Raw genomic sequence first — 24,597 nt, forward strand, 5'->3', positions numbered from 1 at the left:
TATACGATTAGACTGCAGTTTGTTGTCCTTCTGAATGACAAAGGGACTTGTTTTCAACACGTTAAAAAGCCCACAGATGATCAGCAGGTGGAAAGATTTAAGATTGTCTGGTACCGTGAGACATGCAGGCACAGAGAGTACATGCAAGACCCCCAACCTTCTTAAAAAGCCCTCGCCGTTTGTTCGAGCGCAACTCTTTCATTTAACGCAGCAGATGGGCTTTGACCTCGGCAAGGTCACTGACGTGAGTTTGGTGTAACTTCTGCCTTCCCCACCGATGGCTCAACATCGTGCGTTGAGAATGAGATCATTATGCTGCCATCGCCGCTTAAAGAAATTCTACTTCGAAGCAGTTATCCACCTTGTGATACATACAGCTTGTTTCATTTCTTAAAATGAGATATCTTTGCCGGACGCGCTCTAGTTTTGACGTATTTTCTCGACACGAGCAACAATGCCGCGCTAATTTTTGGTCTGAAAAAAAAGTGAACTATACTGCTCAAAAAAATAAAGGGAACACTTGAACAACACAATGTAACTCCAAGTCAATCACACTTCTGTGAAGTCATAGTGTCCACTCAGGAAGCAACACAGATTCATTTTGACTTGTTTTAAGGACATTACATCAAAGTTGGATCAGCCTGGAGTTTGTTTTTACACTTTAATTTTGAGTGTGATTCCTAATCAGACCTCCATGGGTTGATACAATTGATTTCCATTGATCATTTTTGTGTGATTTTGTTGTCAGTACATTCAACTGTGTAAAGAGCAAAGTATTTCATAAGAATATTTCATTCATTTAGATCTAGGATGTGTTTTTTAAGTGTTCCCTTTATTTTTTTGAGCAGTGTATATTGTTATCATGCTCAGGTATTATCACATGTAAAATGAAGTGTCATAAAACAAAAAAGTATATATGTCACTATGAATAAAAACAGAATGAAATTCACATGGTGGTTGCTGATAAAACAGAAGTAGCCAATATTAACTTGTCGCAGACTGTGGAGCCCCAGCATGGTGCAAGGCCTGCTTTATATCACTGGATATAAAGGCATTAAAAAAAAAAATTAAAAAAAAAAAGGACTACAAATTTGCCTCCCTGCAGCAATCGGCCCTCGGCTCCCTGTTTCTGGTGTGTTACAGGTCTCTGTTTCTTGTTGAATGAAAGTTGGACGCAGACAAAAAAAAAAGCCAGAGATAGAACAACAAAACTCTCCACGAGCATTAAAGTGAGACACGTCCTCCGGGGAAATGTTAAGAGCTTTGTTACACTTACGGTAAATCTCTCACACACAGCTGCACAGTGCATTCATTCATGAAGGGGAGTGAAACAAAGAAACAAAACAAAAAAAAAAAAAAAAAAAGGTTTCTCTAATCAGAGCAGATGCAGCCTTGATTTTTACTCGTTCTGAGTCACTGACGACAGAAAAGCAGCTCCCCAGACTCGGCAGTTTAAGACTCTGGCCGGTAGCGGCTCAACCTCTCGGAGCTGCAGTAGCCGACAAAGAGAGATCAGTTGTGATGTCATCGCCACTAATGAGGTGGCAGCAGCGATTCGACCACCTGACTCACTCACCACCTCACCTCTATATCTGTATTTTTAACTCCCTTCTCGCTCCCTTTCCCTCCCTTCTTCGCCCGGCCCGCCATCCACGCCCACTAGTTCTTTTTTCCCGGGGTTCTGCATTTTCCCCGACTGGTTTTTCGAATGTTTGCCTACTCCCCGTCCGCCCCGCTGTGCTGGACTGCAAATCCTTTACGAAGCTCCACTCCAACGCAGCTGGGAGGTTCGCAAATACGCTCCGGTTCCAACTGTCTAAGGCAATCTGGCCTCGGTGTGAAACACAACTTTTATAAGCAGGGTCAGTCATGACAAAAGGGCATCGTCTGAAAGGTAAATAAAATCTTTCCCATTTTGGTTTTCCTACTTGGTCGGTTTCACCACATTCCATGCTGGAATGGCCGCCTGCCTCAAATGCCTGGGAGCTCACATCACCGAGACACAGAGAGAGAAAGACACACACACACACACACACACACACACACACACAGGGAGAGAGAAAGATGTAGGGTGGCAAACACAAACAAACTCCATCTATTACTAGAACTGAAGCAGGGGGAAAATACTGAGACAGTGGAGATGTTTACTAAAAATTATAAGACTATTAAACACTATTTTCCAGTGGTAAACGTACATCAGGTTTTTGAAATTTTAATGAGAACATTTTAACAAGAATTATAAAACTGACAGTAACATGCAGTAACCATTTTTTTTTTGTCAATATGAGGCATTGAATGCTGTATTTCTGCATTGCAGCAAAACTTAATATGTTTCCAATAATATCAAACTGTGGAAGATCACAAATCACAGAAAGGTTCTTTAACCAGCCCGGTGCACTTTATGTGTCTGAAAGCAGCGTTTCCCAACTATTTGATGCCAGAGACAGGGGTTGTTTAATGTAACCACTACACCCTATGTAACACACTTTTAATAACTATTAAACCATGATCGCACCAATATCTACTCAGCATAATGTATAATCAGTGGGAGTTTCCATGCAGTGAGACGATGCCATTTGGGCAAAGGTGCGATCTTATGTCCAGTCACATCGAAATCTTATTTAGGCGCCTCTTTCGGCCCTTGCATTCACGTAATTTTCTTTCCGAAAAATGCGCCGGCTTGGCTTTTAACGGCTCGATCTCTCTGTGGGGCGAAGTAGTTTTGAGGGTTTCGTGACTTCATCAGCCAGCTATTAGCCGGTCCCCACATATTGTGCAGAGTGGGTGTGGAGCGTGTGAATCACCTGTTGCGATGAACCCGTAGTTTAAGTAGGACTCATGGTGTTTTCTTTCAAATGCAGCTTAATTTTGGTGCCACTCGGAGGCCCTTCTGGTGTCTCGTGACATTTGTTTGCGGGCCGTTTTTGCAGGCTTAGCTTGCCAATTTATTGACGCGTGGAAAATCCCTTTGATTGGGTCGAGTGCGGGAGTGAGACGCAGGTGGAAGGGGGATTTTTTGTTTTTTTTTCAAAATAAAACACCTGGAGGACTGATGAAAATAAAATAAATACAATTCAATGTGTGTATGTGGCCGCAAAGAAAGAATACATTTGATTTAAATTTTATTATTTCATTTCATTTGGGTTCAAGGTGTTTTATTTTGGAAAAAAACAACACTTCCGCAGCCTATTGGTTGGGGAAGATGGGAAGTATGTCAGGAATGAAAGAAGTAGTAAGTTGATGAGCTTATTAAGGGGAGTGTGTGAACATGTGTAATCGTGCGTTTGCGTGCCTGTTGTCTTTTGTGTTTGTGCACGTGTTTGAGTGTGTGTGTGTGTCTGTGTGTGTGTGTGTTTGATGTCTTGTAAAGTAGCAGCTGGAGAGGGTTGTTCCCTTGTGAACAACCACAGCAGGCTAGTAAACCACACACACACACACACACACACACACACACACACACACACGCATGAATATATGTGTACGCACACATGTGCACACACTTCACATGCACACAAAGAGAGAGTCCTTAATAAGAACATTACCAGGGAACCAGACCAGACCAGTCAATCTTTGGCTCTTTTAAGGCAAAAGTAACACGGTCACACTCAAATTCAAATTCATCTAGTCTTGGAAAGCTCATTATTCTGGCTTAGAGTTCTAAAAAGAAAAACGTCTAGCTGATCAGACATCTGAGATAAGTCAAAATAATTAAGATTCTTTTTTACTTGTGTGTAATTATACTATATTTTGCTTGCATATGTTTCTAATGGTGAACTGTGGGTGTACTGAAAAACTCCCTGTCCAGATGTGCAGCGGGTAATTTAAGCCACAATAGAGGTGAGCACTGTGAAGTCCGTTGCTTATTGAAGCTCATTAGAAAAATGAAACACCTGGTTGACCCCTGTGATTTACGGTTATATATCGATTTATTTTTATCCGCTTATTAATATCGAGCGCCGGGGCAATTTGATTTCGGCAAAATGAATGTGTTTATTTCAGCCCGAGAAAATAAGAGACAGGTGTATGGGCTCAGGCAACACATTTTTCTGTTTATGGCAACTTTGTGTTTAGACAAACATCAGCTGCAGACATGGCTCAGAATTAGTCTGCACCGCAAAAATCTCCATATTTAAGAAAACCGCCGTTCTTCGCACACTCATATGTCATCAGTTATCTTTTTTTTTTCTTGATTGTACGAATTATATTGGATGACATCATGCTTGCAGCTGACTGGGACCAAACTCTCCAATTTTAGAGCTGTGGACTGTTTCCAGGGAGATGATATAACACAGTCCAGATGAGTCCCTCCAAGGATTGTCTCATTATCTTACAAACCCCAGCTGTACAGCCACTGAAGAGTGTGTGTTTATGTGTGTGAGTGTTAATATGTCTGTGTCTGTGTGCGTTTGCGAGCGAGTATAAGTGTGTGTGCGTGCATGCGTCTGCGTGTGTGTGTGTGTGTGCGTGCGTGTGTGTGCGCGCCTTTCTACATGTGTCTGTGACCATTTAAACTCTACTTTTAGTCAATTACCAGAAAATGACTTGTGTGGACCATTTTCCTTCCAGAAAAACTAATTATAGGGTTTGGGTTAAGGTTAGGATTGGGCTTGGGATTGCAGGAAAGTCCTGGACTGAGGTTGTTCCATGTGGACAACGTGAAACCAGGGGTGTTGCCAGAGTGCTGTCTGGGAAGGACTGAAAGCCCTCTAAATCTGATTGTTGTCCCTCTGTGCCACCCAAAACTATTTCTGACATATATTGAATTATTTTGGCCATTTCAAGGTTTGGCCTCAGTCTTTTGCATTTATCGCTGACGGTACGATTGATCGTATTTTCTGTTAATGTTGTCAACCGTGATCCTGAAATGAAACAGATTCAGTCCTGAGTATGAAGGGAAAAAGAGCCAGAAACCTATCTAGACATATACTTCTTCTGTGTTTACAATCATTTTGGCAAACAAGGGACTATGAAATAAACTAACAAAAAGCAAGACACAGCGAACAACATTGATAACAGCCATATTTGATTTACAGCCTTGTTTCCTAAATAAGTAAACAATGACTCTGTATAGGATTCAGCATGTTGGTTTGTGCAAGTCAAAAAGAAAAAAAGCAGCTTCATATGAAATTAATTCAGTACTTTTACTCCTGGAAGTAAATCACAGTTTTTTTTTTCTGTATCCTATAAAAAAATGAAAATAAAATTGCAAAAAAAAAAAAAAAAAAAGTCAGACATTTCCAACAGGCTTTTACCTAACCACTAAGTCAGCATCTCCAAGCTGGTCCTGGACATTGACAATGGAACGCATGGAACCAGGGATAGGACTGTCTGCAGAAGGCAAGTGGAACATATTCCTGTTGGAGAATGGAGCTTTCCATGAACCGTGCACCGCAAACTGGCCAGTGGATTGGCCTGGTGCTGTGGAGGATGCTCGACGGTCAGGAAAACATGCTGGGTGGCACTAAAATCAGATGGAAATCAGAAACAGACAAGTTAGACAGAAATGATAGTCAAGACGACATAACCAAAACCCCATCACATTCTGCTGAAGTAAAAGCAATTTGTCTCACATTCCTAAATGTCATTTACTGGCATAATAAAAGAAATAGCCGTGTTTGAGATTTACACCAGCCTTTGTAAGTTGCACGTAAAACTATTCATCAAAATGCCCACGGTCACCTGAAATAACTATTGTGAAGACATAAGTGAATGGAAGAAGAAAAGAATGGAATTGAAAAAAAAAAAAAAAAAATCCCACTTTGAGGAAAGATACGTCAAAATACATAACCGTGTGTCAAAAACATCCGGAAGAGGAAGAGCAGAAAAAGAGCACAGAGGAGGAGGAGGAGGAGGAGGAGGTAATGGGGTTTCCAACAGTAGCCCAGACCTGACAGGTTCTTTCATATCAGACTTTACTCAGTCCCATGCAGGGACTCTACACATGCTAAAATCATCACGGACACACAAAACACACATCCTACTCCACACAGACTCCCACACAGTCACACACATACACGAGACAGACCTGGTCTCTTGCAGTCTCAATCAGGAAATGGCTTTTACTCGTACTAGAAAACACCTGAAGTGCAGCGATGGACAGAGATGGATGGAGAGCCGCCGGGCTCTCGTTGAAAAGCGACAGCGGGTTTAGATCGGGACCAGCTGGGAGGATCTGGACAGTACGAGTGAACAAGGTGTGCTCCTTCATTCCTCCTCGTCTGTTGCCCGTGAGTTTTTGAACAGCGACTTAAAAAAAAAAAAAAAACACTCCAAAGAAGCCGCTCGCCGGGGCCAGCGAATATGTACGTGCGTATGCACGCCAAGAAATTCATTTTTTTTTTTTTTTTTTATGGATCTACCACCCTCAGGCCTGGACCTGATTTTAACCACCTCACCAAGCAGAATATAAATAATGGATTTAAACCCAGATTACATAATTACAACATGTTTGAATTACAAATGGTTTTCTATTCCTACATTACTCACAGATGGCAACTACGACGCGGTGGCGTTTCCAGCAGACACACCCCTGTCCCACCTGAACTTGGCAAACACCTCTTTGAGAATGCTTTATGTTACAATAAAGCACTCAATACCAAATAGAGCCCGAAGAGTTAGTTCCAAGACTTTCTGTTTGGCGCAAGCCAAAATGTCGCTTTGTGAGGCAGCTGAATTGGTGAGATCACACAAAAATCCATCGTGCCAGGCTTCGACTTATCCACCCGCGCCAAAACCAAAAGTGGTTCAGCCAATCAGACATCCTCGGAGGGATTACTGGCAGCTACGGCTGTGACGACAGCGAGAAGAGTCCAAGGAAGTGACTCAAATAACAGCATGTAGATTCTGTGGAGATACTGCTGCAACATCAGTTTAATCAAAACTGGTTATTATTTCTTTGCTGAAATAAGAGAAGTGTGCCACTGAAGGCTTTTCTCAATGGAAAATATGCTTTCGCTTTTCTCCTCACCGGCTTCAGCATGAGTTTAATTCACCAACTGGTTGCAGTAGGTGTTTGTAGACAAATGGTTTATCCAGTCATCTGCTCGGTGTTTTTCTTCCTTTTTTTTTCGCAAACATTCTCTCCTGGATTCTGTGTAACAAACCATCTGGCTTCTGACAATCCCGGTTTACCTGTGACTTGTCACCTCGCCGTGTTTCCAAAACTGCATCGCCTACTTGAGCGATAATAACGAAAAAAAACGGCGACGTGACGTTGAAATAATAACCTCACTCAATCACATTATCTTGTATTCTTGGGTGAGGTTGCTTTAAGCACATCAACTGGACTGGATAAAAGACTCTGAATTAATATCGGCTTCAGGAAATCTTTTTTTCAAGGTCAAGACACCAGGCAAGAACAGGATTGCAAAATATTAGAGCACAAACATTGAAATTACCAAGCAAACAATTCAGGAAATATAATCTTATCTACTCTATCGTGGCAACTGTTGAGTTGTGAAGCTGCTCTTTAACAATGATACGCTAAATATAAATCACGATAATACATAATAATCGACACGGTGGCCCTGATTTAGTGTCTTCTGAACATCTTCCATGAATTCTTCCTCTTTTTATCATGCCATTTCTGACATTCAAGTGTCCACACCGTCCATGATCGGACGTTTGGGTGAACCAAAGCAACCGATCTTGATGTGACACCATTCGGTTTCAGATTTGTTGCCGTACTTTGCACTCCATCATGAAGATGTATGTTAGCCTTTTACCCCGATTTATTGCCCGCATTTATTACATTATCACGAGATGGCAGATGTTTCTGACATGAGCGTCCTCTTCTGAAAGATTGACAACCGAGCGCACAAGTTTATCGTGGTAAATTCACGTCAGCAAGAACTCCGATGCCGAGACTAACGCCGATTTGGTTTCATTCAGAAAAGAATAAAACCGGCACGATAACCGTCTAACTTCCCGCTGCTTTAAAAGTTCCACCTTTTTAAATTCTGACTATTGCTTACAAATCCAACCAAAAATGCGCCTTTCGCCCCTCCCCCCCCCTCGCCTGGTTAAATTAGAACCTGATCTTAGTCAGAGTGGTTGGATGAGACTCAAAAAAAGATGTAATTTTGTCTGCTGCCACTAGACGGGGTGAGAGATGGGGGGGAAGGAATGGAGGGGGGGCTAAATGCCTGCCCATAATAACCATCAGACATGACTCATTCAGCGTGGAATACCACAGCAACCACAGACAGGTCTCTGGCAGACACAAAGCAGAAATCCAACCCAGCAGAGTTTGTGAATGGGACAAGAATTTAATAGAGCTCCAATAGGTCTCAACAGATTTAGACGTTTTTTTTTTTTTTTTTTGTTTTGTTTTTTTAAACTCATCAAGTGTTTGATTTGGCTCATTTGTAAAAGTCAGGTGTCTAAGTGGTTTCAATACCGCGTTTTTATTGATAAGATATACGAATTTAACCAAGATGGCATTCTCCCTTTCACTCCTTTTATTCAATTCCCCCGTGGATGACAATGATTTTCTTGGCAAAGGTCCCACTCATCAAGTCATCATGTAGGGATCCTAAAAGGCAGCGCAGAAACAACATATCACCTTGTCAGAAATGATTGTAGCTCTGATCATCATCACTCTGGCCCAGAATTCCCCCATGGAGAGGACCACTCAATTTGAAGACTAACACATGTTGGGCAGTCATTATTTGCTTATGTGGAGTCCATCCAAGGCTGGAGGGCCTGGAGAGCCAAGAGTCTAATCTGTGGGCATAGGAATAACATAGAAATAACATATTGTACAACTTAAAGTATGGCAGGGGAGCAAACTGTGAGCGGTCACATTACATGAAAACAGCAGGCAGGAAGTGTTTTGCAACAGTGGAAAATCTTCAGGTCCAGTCTGACCACCAGACGGTCACACTTCATCTGGCCTGGAGGCTGCGGTCGAAGGACGGATACCTTCCTACCGTAAGGGCTGGATACGCTGTCATACATTTGTCAATTGCTCCCTCTCTTCCTCGCCCTCTCACACTCTTTTTCCATTTCTCTTCCCCCGACAAATCTCGCCCGCGTCATCTTGATTCCATTTTTATTCATTTCTTCCTCTATATACTTTGCCTTGTCTTCCCGACTTAGCTCTTGATATATTTTTTTTTTTTTGCCTCCTCGCTCTTGTCATTTTTTTTTTTTTACGTCCCGTTTTCCTCTCCTCGTCTCACTCTCCCCTTGACAAACTCTCCTTTCTCCCTCTATCACTCTTTCACTCTCTGTTTGTGGTCAGTCACACTTAATCTAGCTCCATCCATCTGTTTCTCTTCATTCGTTTGGTCGCGTCTGTTTCCGATTAAGATTACATCAGGCTTTGACCTATTAGTGTGTTGAGAACCTTTTGAAGTCATTCTGTGGTTACAGGTTAAGCTCAAACCCTGCCACTCTTCCTATTCAACATAATACATATAGGATTCAGAAAAGAAATGCATTAGGTTCTTAAAAATTTCAGCCTGGGACAAAATGACTTTGTTTTTTCCAGGATCATTAAATCATACGCGGGCTGCTGTCATGTGGAGACCCGCTAGCGGAAGGCCTGTGACCCATTTTGGGTCCAGACCCGTAATCCGCCTGAGCAATATATGAACTGGAATATATTGTTCATTTAGCGCCACGTCCATAGGTCTTTTTTTTTTTTTTTTTTTGATGATATTTCATTCTCGGCCATAGAATTTCTGCTCCCTATTAGGGTTGCAGTTCAAAGTTAAGCCGGGCCTCCTCGCTTGTAATGTGGATTCTTTTTTAGTATTTATTAGGCCTCCGAAAGAGGAACGGGTGTAGTTTAATCCGCGACATTTACAGTTGGTACTACCATGACTCTGGCGTAGATGTTTTACGTGGACGGTTACCAAAAGAAGCCGTCCGCTTCGACTCCGAAATCAAGCGAATTATAAATTAGCTGCGTACCTATGTTTTAAACACGGATCGCTTACTGTATATTGTACCAAACACCGATCCACCCACCCAAAACCATCATTTAATAAGGACAACGTCGGCTTTAATTTCCAGATGTAGATCAAGATTTTCTTTCTTTTTTTTCCCCCCCCTTTGCACCCCCTTCTCTCTCAAACTTGGTGGGCTGTGAAAAGAGATTGAGTGAAACGTTAAATTATACATCTTCATTACTCCCAGGTCAAAGATGGGTTAAGTAGCCAATTGGCCGAGGCTAAACTGACATCTATTGGCCAAGATGTGGCAGGGTGGGATGTTAAAGTCATTTAGGCTCATCAGGCTAAGTGGACACAGTTGACTGAGAGGTCTCGAACCTCCCCACGTCTGGTTGCGGGTAGTTTTCTGTGCCAACATTTCTCAATTAGAGCAGTGGATAAGAGGACATCTGGGCTGCTGTGTTTAGGTCTGTCTGACTTAAATTAATGTATGCCAATGGGTTTTGTTGGCATACATTAATTTAAGTCAGACAGACTTAAATCGAACCCATAAAGTAACCGTATACGCCTTTCTGTTTGAAAACCAGTCAATCAATCGGTTCATGTCACTACTGTGACTTTACCATGCGCATGTGATATTTCGTAAAAGCCGCACCGATCAATATCGGGATTTGTGCGTCCTTTGACGTCACCTTGAAGAACTCTTCACCGGTTCTTCGGTATAAACAGCTGGAACCGATCGCCTTCAAAGAGCTGATTGTGACCCAAAGACCCAAAGACTACAGTGTTTTATGTGATGAAATGTGATTTTCCGAGAAGTGAATTCACTTAAAAAGCACAAAGGGAGTGGGTGCATCTTAGTTTTGTTTTGTTCTGTTGCTCGTTTGTAAGAAAAAAACAAAACAAAACGCTGCTTACACTAATTCTACACGCGTGCGTAAACTATACCGCTCATAAAAGTAAAAGGAACACTTAAACAATACGATGTAACTCCAAGTCAATCACACTTCTGTGTAATCAAATTGTCCACTTTACATCCAAGTTGGATCGGCCTGTCGTGTGTTTTTCCACTTTCATTTTGAGTGTGACTCCAAATCCACACCTCCGTGGGTTCATATGTTTGATTTCCATTGATAATTTTTTGCGTGATTTTGTTGTCAGCACATTAAACCACGTGAAAAGCTAGGTATTTAATAAGAATATTTCATTCATTCAGCTCTAGGATGTGTTATTTTAGTGTTCCCTTTATTTTTTTGAGTGGTGTATATTTAACTTTTGAACCCGGTCCAGATCTTCTTACATAATAAATCTGCGTTCTTTATTTTACGGCGCCGCTTATGTGTTCCATTCCGCTCGAGTTATTTGATCTCTTCCTAATCAAAAAGATATTTAACTGTGAACCAGGTATCGGCTCCAAGTTTAATTTTTCAAAGCTCATCCAAAGGACAGCGAGCCTTCCCACTGCAGTCTGAAATTCTAATACTTTATATGTAAAGGTGAGGGTCTGACCACAATCATACCTGGAGGGGAAAATCAACTTGAATCAGAAATCCCCCTACCTTTTTCAAGGATAACCAAATTCTGATTTCACAGTTGTCGGGCCCTTCCACCGTTAATTTAAATCTGTATTTGTGTATGACAGGTTTCTTTCTTTTTCCCGTGTTCAGCGGTTACATCCCTAAAGTGTGATCTGATTTGAAATTGCCTGCAGCTGTAGGGCATAAATTATTTTTCGGTGTCATCTAAAACAATTGAATTGAATCCGAAGTTCCCTGCATGGCGAAGCTTTCAAAAAACACAATTTTGTAGGAATTGCAAAAGTGCAGTGCATCTGTTAGATGTGTTAATTTTCCAGGATTGTTCAAAGAACCAGTGTAATGTATCAGACATATCACATTTAAAGACAACATATAGACATATAAGTAGTAAGAAGGATCCCTGGGATCACCAGTGCCCCCTACCACGAGGCGCTGTTACTGCGTGCCTCACTTGATGTCTCTTTGCAGTCGTTTTATGATTGCTCAGCACAAGAAACATGTTACAGTTGTTGATGAAAAATATTATACACATCAGCTATGGAAATTTAGGTCATATATCAAAAGTGTTTGAAAATTTTAATAGTGACATACACAGAGACAGCAATACGGTCTTGGTGCATAGCATGCCAGCACAGTTAGCATAATCATTGTGCAATCCATAGTGGGCTCAGCTGGTTGCTGTGTCACCGCACGTATCTTCTTCACATTTGAACGGTAAATGTGATTTTTTTTTTCACTGAATAAAATCACTGAATAAATATAACCATGTAATTGATTTTTTAATCTTACAGTTTTTTCTTTCCATGATGACATGTGCCTCTACTCACTGCAAGTCACTGATACATATACATATATATATATATATATATATATTAATAATATAATATATATTTTATATTTATATTTTATAATAATATAATACATATTCATATAATACATCAGTGATGTATATATGTATCTGATGATGTTAGCTACTCAACATGATTTCTTTTATTTTCATCTTTTTTATTCTGTGAAATTCTTCTGAGTTTTGCTTCAAAAGCGCCAAATCCCGCTGGATTCACAGAAACACGGGGGCAATGACGTGCAGCCGTTTTCAAAATGACTTAAAGGAAGAAAACCCACCAAACCGTTGACCTTTGAAGCAAAGATCACCGTAAAGACAGGGAGGTGAATGTGAGCCTTGATAGAAACCATTTAAGTCAAAAACATGGGAGAGGGAAAGGTGGCTGAGGCTTCATCCTCCTCCACCTCCTCCCCTCTCCTCCTCCTATCCAACACCTTCATCGCCGTCCCCCAACCCCCGCCTTTACCTTTCCACCGAACTCAGACCAGCGGGTAACTCGTCATCATGAAAGTATCCTCCATCAATGCTCGCTCTGGATGACTGTCTGTGGTGGATAAAGAAACTTTAAGGGGTGAGTGGAGTTTTTTTTTTTTTTGTTTTTTTTTTAGGGCGTTTGTGTCATATTGCGTTACTACTCACCTCTCCGCCCTGTCTTCCCCTCCGGTGACATTTCAGAGCTCGTGTCAGCGGAGATGTTGGCAGGTGTGTTAGTTCTGGCTACCATCCTCACAGCTTTACCAGGTAGGAGACATGTCATGGAGATGCAGCACCAAGTACGACACACAGCTTGTTTGTTAACTGCCTTATAATTAATTTTGGGATGTCAAGATGTGATTTTTTTTTTAATTTCAGATTTTTGCATTAAAATGTGAATATAACTGCTGCTGTGGTACAATTAATGACCATGCTTGATACTGTTATTGTATTTTTTCAAGCAGGTTCTGCAACTAGGTGCCCTTGCTTTTACTCTCAGGTTATTTATAAATATCGATTGCCTTTTGTGCAAGGTAGTCACCCGGGCAGGCCGTTAGCGGTGCAGGATGATACCATCAAGGCTCATTGACACTGCGTATTTTCAGCATCACTCTGTGGGTGTTTTTCTCCAGGGAGCCGCACTCAACGAATTCTTTCCCTATGTACTTTCATACGCTTCTGAGACGGGGTTCCTACGTGTCATGGAAAATGTCAGATGTTCCAGTTACTGAAAAGACCCCGGAAAATCCTCTGTTGTCTTGAAAAAATTATTTAGAGATTTTCCCATTTTCCCGTCAGACCACAATCTAATGGATAACATCTGAAATGCCTCAGTTATATTAAAGATCATATGAATGTTTAAAGGCTAAGATTAGCTGAAGAATATTTTCAGATCAAACTAAAAAAAAAAGTCTGGGCTTTCTATGAAAGAAACTGCCCAGAAATCACTCATAAATGAGTTTATCAAAGGTATTTTTAATCTAATTTCTTGCTCAGTCGAAAAGTTGATTATGAAAATGAGTAAGATAAGATAAGATAAGATAAGATAAGATAAGATAAGATAAGATAAGATAAGATAAGATACCCATAGGGAAAATTCCTTTGTCACAGCAGCGTAACAGTTATAATGTCAGAAAATAAAACAGTCAGAGCTCCTAAAGATGACTGTATTTTTGTTTCGGCGCAATGCTTAAAAACACAATTCATACATTCTGAAATCCAAATTTTGTTCATGTGTTCACATGTGCACTTTCATCACTCCTGGTCTGTTTTGATGAAGTGATGGTGTTTCCTGCAGGAAGTCTGGGCAGGTGGAGTGTGTCGTTCTCCAGAAAAGAGATCTGTGTGTGGGCGGGTACAACTGTCACCCTGCCCTGTCGCTATGACTACCCGTCAGGTATTAAAGTTGTTCTGTGTTTTTTTTTTCTTCGTCTTTTCGATATAAAAACTATCAAATCATGGCATTTGTTAATAACTCCTGCATCACGCTGTTAGTAGCTAGAAATATTCTGGATGTAATAGGAAAATATATATTTTCTTTTTAATTCCAATCATGGTCCAATCATGGATCACGGTTTCTCCTTTGGAACTCGATCAGATATGATCCATGTTAAGCCGACCATTTCTTTTAGCGTGAGGTTAATGAAAGCCGTAGCTACAAAAACATCCCAATGTTTATGTTTTATTAGATTTAGTCACTTATCATCACTGATGAAGTTGAGTGCATCTCAGTGCCCAGATTGTCTGTGTTTTCCTCGCCCTAACAGGCCACACTGTGAAGCGGGTCATGTGGTTTCGTGTATCTACAGAAGGTCACAGGGAGTTCACCTACCATACGGATTCGAACCATATCAGCTTATCGTACCGCGGGCGCACACGGTACGAGACACGCACGGAGGGCGTTTAAAAGGCGATTAAGAAAAAGTGGCCTAATCGACTTAATATTAACCTTTTCCTGGTTTGTAGCTACAGCGGAGGCAGTTATTCCAGCTGCTCGGTCCAGATCCGCGGCGTGAAACTGAGCGATGCGGGCCAGTATCACTTCAGGTTTGAGACAAACCAGCCAGTGGGAAGATGGACTTCTCCGGACACCGTCACTCTCAGCGTTACAGGTATTCCAAAGCTAACAGGCGGTTGTGATAAGCTTCACGGAGTTAGTTTTCACGCAAACGTTGCAGACCTTCAGGTCCACCTGCATCCAGCGAGACCGGCCAACATGTTCGCGTTTGGAGAGACTGTGTTTGTGGGATGTCAGGCCAGAGGGTGCGCCGCTCCGGGCAGAAGCCTCGCACTGTACAGGTGACCCAAGGAATACCGGCTGGCCAGACGGTAAAGCAAACACCACGGTAGACGTGACACAATCCTCTGCACGCAGGAATGGACTAAACCTCGGCTCCTTTGAGAAATGGATGATTATCAACCGCTTTGACCAAGAGCACGCCGGAGCGTACGTCTGTCGACCCATCCCACCGCAGAATGTGCAGTCACCGCCTGTCTCTGTGGCTCTGGGTTGTGAGTAAAAATCGTGATTTTCACATGCTTGTGTGAAAAGGCACCTGGGATGTACTACATACAACACAAACACATGTGGGTTGTTTGTCTTCTACATATTAAAAAACATAGATAAAATAGAATTCATAGAATTCATAGAATTATCATACCATACTACTTTTCCTTTTGTCGCCACAGCGAATCATCTTCCTCCGTCTAACCTTATTTTAGATTGGTTCTTTTCTCACACCAACTGGCTCATGGGTGGGCAATTATTTATATATATTTTTTAATTTTTATGCACGGGCCAACTAGGTAGCATGTAAACTGAAAAAAATGAAAAATTTAATTAAAATATTTCAATTTTTTGGCATTTTATTTTAACATTAAAATCATTAATGATCATACCAACATTGTTTTGTATGTAATCATCCATACAAAATTAACATAAGGAAAAAATAAGGAGTGTCTAAATTCAATTTTGATTGAAGATACTTATTAAAATATTCAAAGATAACAGTTTAGCAGGCCGGATAAAAAAGCCAAACGGACGTGGCCAACGGGCCGTAAAATGCCCGGGTCTGATCTAGCTTCATGTCCTCTCTCCTTACTTGAATTGGAATTTTTGTAAGTCGCTTTGGATAAAATTGTCTGCTAAATGACTGTCATGTAATGTAATGTAAATTACATCCATAATCTCCTCCTCGGTCGTCCTCCTGCCTGGAAGTTCCAACCTCAGCATCCATCTGTCCAGAAATTCCCCATCCAGCATACCCTACTTTTTATTTGCATTTTACTGTAAACTAATCCAAGCAACTCCACTATTTATTTCTGTCCTATCTCCTCTGTATTCCCCACTAGATGGTCCTCGCTTCACCAGCATATCACTTTATCCGGCAGGGGACGTGTCAGAGGGCGGGTCAGTCACTCTGACCTGCACGAGTGAAGCAGCTCCGCCCGTTCAGAGCTTTGCGTGGTTCAAAGGTTGGGGACTCCATGTTGACTATCTTTGAAAAATTCCCCGCAATTAAGCGAATGAATGCAAATATTTCCACAGAGGCACATGAGTTGTTGGTACGATGCAGATATTGTCTCTTGCAGACCGAACAAAGTATGATACCACCGAGGAGCTCCACTGAACGCCACAGGAGGTCTTTCCTCCCTGAGGCGATCAGACTTTTTAACTCCTCTCTATTCAGCCGCCGGCAACCATAAAAACCTATCTGTAACCTAAAAAAAACAAAAACTGTGCAATATTCAGAACTGTGCAATATTTCATTTTATAACAGCTCCACTACAATTTTTCCTTTTATCATACTAGTGTGCACTCCTTACCTCACTTGTTACTAAGACACTTATAGTTTTATCACTTGTTTACTAAGACACTTTATAGTTTCACTGAGACACTTTATAGTTTATAGTTTATTTTTATTTCTAATTCTGCCTTTTTCTTTTTATTATTTATTACTGTTATATTTTCTGTAACTCTGGCACAACAATTTCCTTCGGGATTAATAAAGTTGTTCTTATCTTATCTTATCTTATCTTATCTTATCTTATCTTATCTTATCTTATTTTATCTTATCGTTTCCAGGCATGGAGAGCGGGAGCATCCCGGACAGTTTTCGTCCCGAGCTCCACTTGTCTCCTCTGAGATACACAGACAGAGGAGAGTACTTTTGCGTAGCGCGTAATTCCCTGGGAACAGAGCGCTCCAAGCCACTCCTACTGAATGTGACATGTATGTTTGCTCTACATCTTTTTCTCACTTCAACAGGCACTGTGTTGATTTACAATTCTTTTTAAAAGACCCATAATTCACGGGCGGAAAGTTATTCCACAGGACGGACCCTCTTTGGGTCCCGGTGTGTTAGTCTGCTTGTGTAAACATATCTGAAGCTGGTCTTGATTGGGCGACCGTTCCATCTGTAGGTTTTATCCTGACATCGATACTCCGTAATATGGGTTAAGCAGAAATGGAGACAAACTGATGACATTTCTGTCTGTGATATTTCATGTATTCGCTTGGCTAAAACTATGAGTCATGTTATTGGTTGAAGGTGGTTTAATGAAGGTCAGATAAAAAGCAACATGCAAGAGTGATGAGGTGAAACCAGACATGCATTCAGTGAGTTGAGACAAGGCCTCTCCGCAGCCAAGCCAATATTTAAAACACTACTTGTCACAATCATATATGACCTATTAGATTCATATCTTGTTGTAAGGATCTGTATAATATTTCATAAGAAATTAAATAAAATAGAAACAAAAGAATTAAATAAACAACGGACTTTCCCCCCATAATCTGGTCCACTCCTCCTTCCAGGCTCATGGAGATCACGATGATAAAGCAAACGCTAGTAATTACTCTTTATACCGTCATCTGTTCTTCTAATCATAAGGTTTTCACAATAGAATTCATAAAAATTTTGAACAGAAATCCATTTTTTCTACATTTTACCACAATGCGAAGTTAGAAACTATATTTTTGTTTCCAGACAACAATATTCAAGATTTATTTCTGAAGGTTTGACCACATCACAGATATCAAATAGACTTCATGAGTTTATGATACGTGAACGGCTTCCATACGGGTTCTCCTGCCGTAGCTGAAAATTGAACAGTCAAAGTGAACAATGCTAAAAATATATCTATATATTTGTTCTCTCTTTCTCTCTCTCTCCTTTTAGACTCTCCAAAAAACACACAAGTGCTGGTAAAGCCTCCTGGTGATATTAGAGAGGGCACATTTGTAAATCTTAGCTGTGTCTGTCATGCCAACCCTCCAGCTAACAGGTATAGTCATAGACTTTTACAAATTCATTTTTAACGTCTATCCATGTATGCCGTTAGAATTCAAATATCTATATTTTCTGGTCAAAATCTCACCAGATTAAGGTTACGTCGAAATGATTTCCTTTTTCATGCCAAATAGGTAGCTGATAATAAACCTGAATAGTGGCTGCATGAGCATGTGGCTGAAATCCAGAGCTCAAGACGGTGATATTTATATAAATCATTCACGTCATCTTTCCATCCTCGCTCCTCCTCAGGTTTGCTTGGTATCGCATCCTTCACGACCAGGTGTTGGCTAAAGGAACCCTGCAGAACCTGACTTTTCCATCAGTGCGGGCTCACCAGGCCGGTCAGTACTACTGCACAGCATGGAACCAATTAGGATACCAAACCTCTCTTATCGCCACACTCACAGTGCTGTGTAAGTATGCAGGGTGTGTGTGTATGTGTGTGTGTGTGTGTGTGTGTGCGACATGTTTCATTATTGCTGGGTTAAGACTATTTTTTTTTTTTTCCATCGGGGGAACGTTTGACTGACGCCAGAGGTTGTTATCACTTGTAATGCAGCTCTCGGTCCACACGAAAAAGAGAGTTAGAGTTAAAATCATGTGTCGGCTGTCAGATTGTGTGTCTGGCCCCCCTCATCCACGACAATGTGAATTTTTCACTATTTCTCTCCGTATTTCTCTTGACAGCCGTCTGTAAATGTTAAACACCCGTGCGATCTTTAACACTCTCTCAGTCCAAAGTCGCAGTTATTGTCACTCTGTGATTTTATGTTTTTCTTGGAATTTTTTTTAAGCTTTAAAATATGAAAATCAGATGGTCATAAAAACGCGGAGAAATGACGAATTCTCCCAACCCCCTGCCATCTTGACACAGCAGTCTCTCTCGTTCAATACTTAAATACAAAAGTAATTGTCATAACAGTGAGGATTAACTAGCGCTAATATACTTTTAGTAGAACTCTGTAGGAGTTTTTCACTTGGGTCTTTATCTTATCATTTATGATTCAAGGGCTGTAAGCATGCAGTACCAAGATATCTGCAGACAATGTCATAAAATCTCAAGATTTGTTTCCACTGAGAGCTAAAGGAGGCGGGGGAGGTTGTGATACAGTATTTATTGATTACTGTAGATTAAAAACAAAAACAACATTCTTACTTTACCTAGACAGCATCTGCTGCCACAACCCGATGACGGTTCAGGTCAGATATGATTTAACGAGTGACGTTATTTCCCTCTGGATAAGGAGACGAATCGCCTTCCCCAGAGTTTCAGTTTAATTCCACCGCACCTTTTATTATCTTTCTGATCACATCAAATATTTTTTGGGATGTTCGTTCGTGATTGTTGTATTATCGTATTCCAAGATCAGTAGGCCATCATAAACCTGGTGTTCGAGTGGCTCCTCTCAGGTCGGAGACTGCAAAACCCAAAGGAGAAGGGCAACCTTTGTCCCAAAAACTGTCCAACTCAATTCCCAGCAACCCTGCAAACCCCTCATCGCCATGCCAACCCCCCCGTCGAGTGTAATGCCCCTCATGATATATCTATCATATAAATGCAGAGCGCAGCTTACCTCACAGTCTCTTACCAACGGTACAATTTGCACAATTCTGGACAGTTATTTGTTATACCTATATACCTATACCTATACCTTATACCTATATTGCATATATAGTCACCCATGTATTTATTGATGTTCACAATTTGACGCCGCTACCCTATGTGGCCCCCCCCAATTGCCCTTTGGGGAAAAATTGTTTTTTCCTTATTCTTCTGATTCTAGCACAGGTCATAGCTGTATGAAAGATGCAGATCTCAGTTTTGAAGTATTCAGACATTATGCTCTGCAGTCTCTTGCATAACATGATACAATAAATATCAGTTGTCGTTGGCAATCCCCGAGATCAAGACTTTGTCTTTTCTCTTTGCCTCCCCTTCCTCTTAGACCCTCCCAAGAACACTTCGGTTTGGGCTCGTCCTTCCACGGTGGTGGACGCCGGTCGACCTTTGACCTTGACCTGCAGCAGTCAAGCCAACCCAGCAGTTGACAACTTCACATGGCACCGTTTGGCTCCTGACGGGGGTTCTGTGCAATGTTAGCATCGCAACAATGCGGTTTTCATCGCTCCAAATTATCTACATTAACACTTAATGTTAATGTCTGCATAAAGGAGTTGTTACAGTGCGTAAGTCCTCTTTTCTGTTCCCTCATGTAGCGTGGGGAGCCAGGTCAGGCCCCGTCTTCAGCTTCTCTGAAGTCGGCCCCGGAGAGAGCGGCCAGTATTACTGTGAGGCCAGGAATCGAATCGGGGTGCACAGCTCGCCTGTCCTCACCGTCAAAGTCAGAGGTAAGGGTGAACAAAAATCGAAAGTAACCTTGCCATACCTTTTCTTATCTTCATTTGTATTTGCCAGCCAAAATGAATTTTCAGTTCAGTGTTCAAACATTGAAATGGGAAGAAGCTGTCACTGCAGTTACATCAAATATACAGGTGCTTTGTGTGCTTTACACTGTTAAAAGGGACCGGGAGACTTGGTATTGCCAGCTGTAGTGATCTGAAACCCGGAGAGTTGCAAAAGGAAGGCGTGTGTTGAGTTTTCTGAGCTGCAAAGGTGTGAGAATTACATTCACACTCGGTCAAGGAAGCCCACGGGTCACCTCCGCTCGGCGATCTGCATCCACGATAGTCGGACAAGACCTGACGTTTGAAGGAAATGCTTTCGACTGTTGTTTGCAGAACCGTGATGGAAGCAATGAGGTGTGACTGATAACCTCAGCGACATTCTCCATCCCATTTATTACGTCCGTATTTCTCACATTACCTTGCAGATGCTTAAGTATGATCATAATGGAGGAGATATTATTTTTATAGGTTTGAGGCGATGAGTGATGAAACCTATCTGTCACTAGGCCAGCAGAAGGTTGACGCTCTGGTCTTCTTCATTGTATATGGTCTTGCAATTTCTGCTTTTGTTTCTATGAGTCATGGTGAGTCATGTAAAGCCCTCTCACTATGAAAAGGAGGGGGTGATTCGGTGTTATGGAAAACTGCTATTTGAAGCCAGACAGCTGAAGAAGTGCAGTTTAGTTTGGAGATCAAAACTGGAAACAGAAGACACAAGTCTAGACACTGGCAAAATAATGCACATTGAGCATTCCCTTTCTATTTTTATGTCTATTGTACTTAGTGAGATCACTGAGCTTCTATTTTTCTTAATGCTGTGTATTCTCTCAACCAGGGCGTCTGAAAGTCATCGCCTTGGCGTCGGCAGTCGGTGTGTCTGCTGGGCTTATCACTTTAACTGTGGCCATCATGATAAGGTGACAGCAACTGCACTTATAAGTATATCTTCCTCCTGTATTGAGTTATTGTTTTATCTGAAGCGATATTTATTTGTGCCCGTGATTCCTTATTATGACAGAGTTAGTAGTTTTGTGTTAAGCCCGGCATTATACGTTTAGCGAATGAAAATGTTCAATACTCTGAACGTTTTCTACTCACCATGAATACTGTGTCACAGCACAGAAAGAAATTTGAAGTGTGTTGTATTTTCACCAATGTCCAGCTGAGATCATTTTTATCCCGGATCAGAATAGCATTACATTCTTGAAAAATTTCCATTTCTGCAAAAGTAATATTTTTTTGCAGAAACGACTCCTTATGCAACACATTTTGTGTTTTCAGAAAAAGTTGAAAAGATGATTTACGTGATTATTTTAAGAAGGCGAGGACATATAAAGGAAACGCTAAACCCCGGATGAGGAATGTTCACCTCAAATTATTTCCGTTTTATGATATTCCTTTTCTGAAGCCTAAAAATAAGCATTAAAATAATGCATTCAACCACCTTTAATGCTTTTTTTAGAATCGACATAATATGCTGTATTTCTTAACAGTAAGAACATGCACAGAGTAGACATGGAGCCAATCGAAGCAGTGAACAAGGTACAGTAATAACGCCCTCTGATTTTTATGGTTGGGTTTTCATCGTAGTAGAATTTCTGTTATTAAAAACTAAAGACAACGCTCATATTTCCACTTTCTCTTTTGTCCAATGTGGGCGCATGTTTCTTCAGCAACCATCGGTGACAGATGACACCATGTTTTATGAGTCCGCCCGACAGACCTTCCCAGCGAGAAAGGGCAAAATGTCGGACATACCAGTAAGCCAAAGTCTTACGTCAATTTAGAAATGACTGACAAGACAAATTCACATTATATCGTCACTTCGTTGATTGATGCACGGGCAGGAAGAGCCAGAGGATTTGAGTGACAGCTCACACCCTGCCATCGTTCCCCTCAAGGATGCTCCACCAGTCACGGAAACTCGCAGCCCCGCGCCCAACTACATCACCGTGCACTATTCCAGACTCTCCAGGTTATCACACTTTTAACTGTCGCCATAGATATCTTACTCTTTTGGGGGGGATTTTTAATCCCGTTTGTCACAGCGTTCCAATTTGTATCTATTCCAGTTAGACTTCGGTAACCTTTATTTTCCTTCCTTTAAAGAAAGACCTGGGAAATAATAACTGGAAAACTGTTTTTCAAGTTTTCGCCGTTGTGATGTTTCTGTGAAATTGAACATAATGTAAGCTCTTTATCATTTTATCCTATTTGAAATATTGGGGAAAATTTGTCCCGACTCTTATGCGAACCCTGGCAGTACCAAAACCAATCGAAATTTATAAAAATGTTTACACTACCTATTTATTGTCAATACAAATCCAAATGCACTGTATTTCACTGTACAGGGAAACACGTTTCCACACTTTACACACTCCTCTCAATCAAAAGCGTATCTTTTGGCCTTTAAGTAACATTATAAGATAATAATACCTGCAACACAACAAGCTCCTCATCCTGAAAATTCGAGAAACTTCTCACAGACTGAGTCAGTCATCTGAATAAACTCATTGTTTCTCCGTTGCTGCTTCCCTAGCGCCGAGAAGGTGCAGGTCCACAAAGGGCCGCTGGCTGGCGACAAAAAACCCAAGGACTCCTCCAATGTTGTTTACACGCTGCTGCCTCCGCGTCGCCACTGACCTCTCCCCTCAGGTATACATACAACTACCACTCCCTCAAGGGTTCTATTTAGAGCCATTACAAATATGGCAATGTTAATATCTACATTTGAGCCCTTCAATTAAGATTTGTTGCGTTTTATTTTGTCAGTCCGTCCAGATTAATTTTCATGAACATGTGCTGTAACGGACCAGCGACAATTATTTGTAGAAAGCTTGCAAACCTATATTCCTCTCTTCTTCACCCATCCCCTCCAGTATGAATATGCCCCCCCTTTTGCTTCCCTTGAAAATCAGAAGTCGGTGTCAGCTGGGATTGTCTGCAGTTCATCAGACCATGAAGGCAACACGTGGTCCTGCTTCTCTCTGCCAGCCCAACAACAACGTTGCATGTGTTGCCATGTTTTCTATGCATTTTACTACAAATAACAGACAAAAAGTGTCCAGTAATGGACTCCTTTTCCACAATATGCTTTATCAGCTGATGCCTTTTAGATGACAACCAAATTTCCAATCAAATATGTATACAGATAGGCTCCTATAGTCATTTCTCCGCCTTGACCATTCAAGAGCTTGTGTAGCACTGCACTCGAGTGAGAAAAATATATAACTAGGTTACATAGAATTTGACAGATACGTTTCTGTACATCTATCTTCTGCTGAAAATGAACGATGTCTTGATTGCTGGCGCTGCACTATTCATATCATTGATGAATTGCTTCGTTTTGTTTCCATCATGTAAGTCAGTAAAAAGAAGTGTTTGTTATTGCTGGGGGAGGAAAAAAAGAAAAAAGTATGGCAAATTGTGGCGCTTGAATGTACTTTGTCAGTTGTTCATGTCACTAACCATACACAGTACTGAGTTTAGGAATGTATAGATAATTAATCAATGTAATTTCTCACACAGAATATATAAATTATATCAGCAAGTCACATTTGATTTCTTAGCAGGCATTTCTGGTCCTTTCTGTAACTCCCACGGTCACAAGAACTCATTGTATGTACATGTATGTCCATCTGACTTTCAAGCTGATATCGATGCTTAAATCTTAAAATAAACAACCATAATAAGATGCCATAGTTTATTTGTATTGGTCAAGGCACACAAGGCAAACATTTTATATCTGAAAAATAAATATACGACACGTTTTGCCAGAAACATACTAAATCACGTTGCATGTTATTTAATCTTCTACTTAAAATTATTTCAAAATAGCAAAACAGTGGTGCTTGTAAAAAAAATTTAAAAAACAGGCAACTGTATTGTAATTTATCTTTGTCAGAAAGAGACACGGCCCAGTAACACCACCCAGTGGACAAGGTAGGCATGTGTTTGTAACAATGTGAGATGAAAATTGCTAAGGAGGGGATGAGATAATACTTTACTTCATTCTGTGTTTAGAAATATACGTGCATCTCCTTTATAGGTCCCAGCCATCACATATATAGCACAACTGTCTTATACAGATATAAGACAGTATATGTAGTAAGGTTGTGTGTACCTCTCTTGCAACTTCG

The 24,597-nt window shown here is 41.0% G+C and overlaps 1 protein-coding gene across 1 annotated transcript; it reads left to right on the forward strand.

Moving 5' to 3' along the window:
- The first annotated feature begins 12,779 nt into the window (after window positions 1-12,779).
- On the forward strand, window positions 12,780-23,595 carry LOC147229246 (B-cell receptor CD22-like). The gene is made up of 19 exons (XM_086154557.1): window positions 12,780-12,855; window positions 12,960-13,025; window positions 14,056-14,154; window positions 14,525-14,636; window positions 14,724-14,869; window positions 14,936-15,056; window positions 15,133-15,269; window positions 16,110-16,232; window positions 16,843-16,989; window positions 17,939-18,044; window positions 18,302-18,465; window positions 19,999-20,148; window positions 20,270-20,401; window positions 21,294-21,375; window positions 21,952-22,000; window positions 22,132-22,218; window positions 22,306-22,433; window positions 22,998-23,113; window positions 23,338-23,595. Exons 2-18 carry the CDS (start codon window positions 12,977-12,979, stop codon window positions 23,098-23,100), a joined length of 1,935 nt encoding a protein of 644 aa, XP_086010683.1. The 5' UTR covers window positions 12,780-12,855; window positions 12,960-12,976; the 3' UTR covers window positions 23,101-23,113; window positions 23,338-23,595.
- The last annotated feature ends 1,002 nt before the right edge of the window (window positions 23,596-24,597 follow it).

The sequence above is a fragment of the Fistularia commersonii genome, chromosome 11 (assembly GCF_037954325.1).
Source record: "Fistularia commersonii isolate RoL2024-O1a breed Wild chromosome 11, RoL_Fcom_v1.0, whole genome shotgun sequence".
In the NCBI taxonomy this organism is placed as follows: Eukaryota; Metazoa; Chordata; class Actinopteri; order Syngnathiformes; family Fistulariidae; genus Fistularia; species Fistularia commersonii.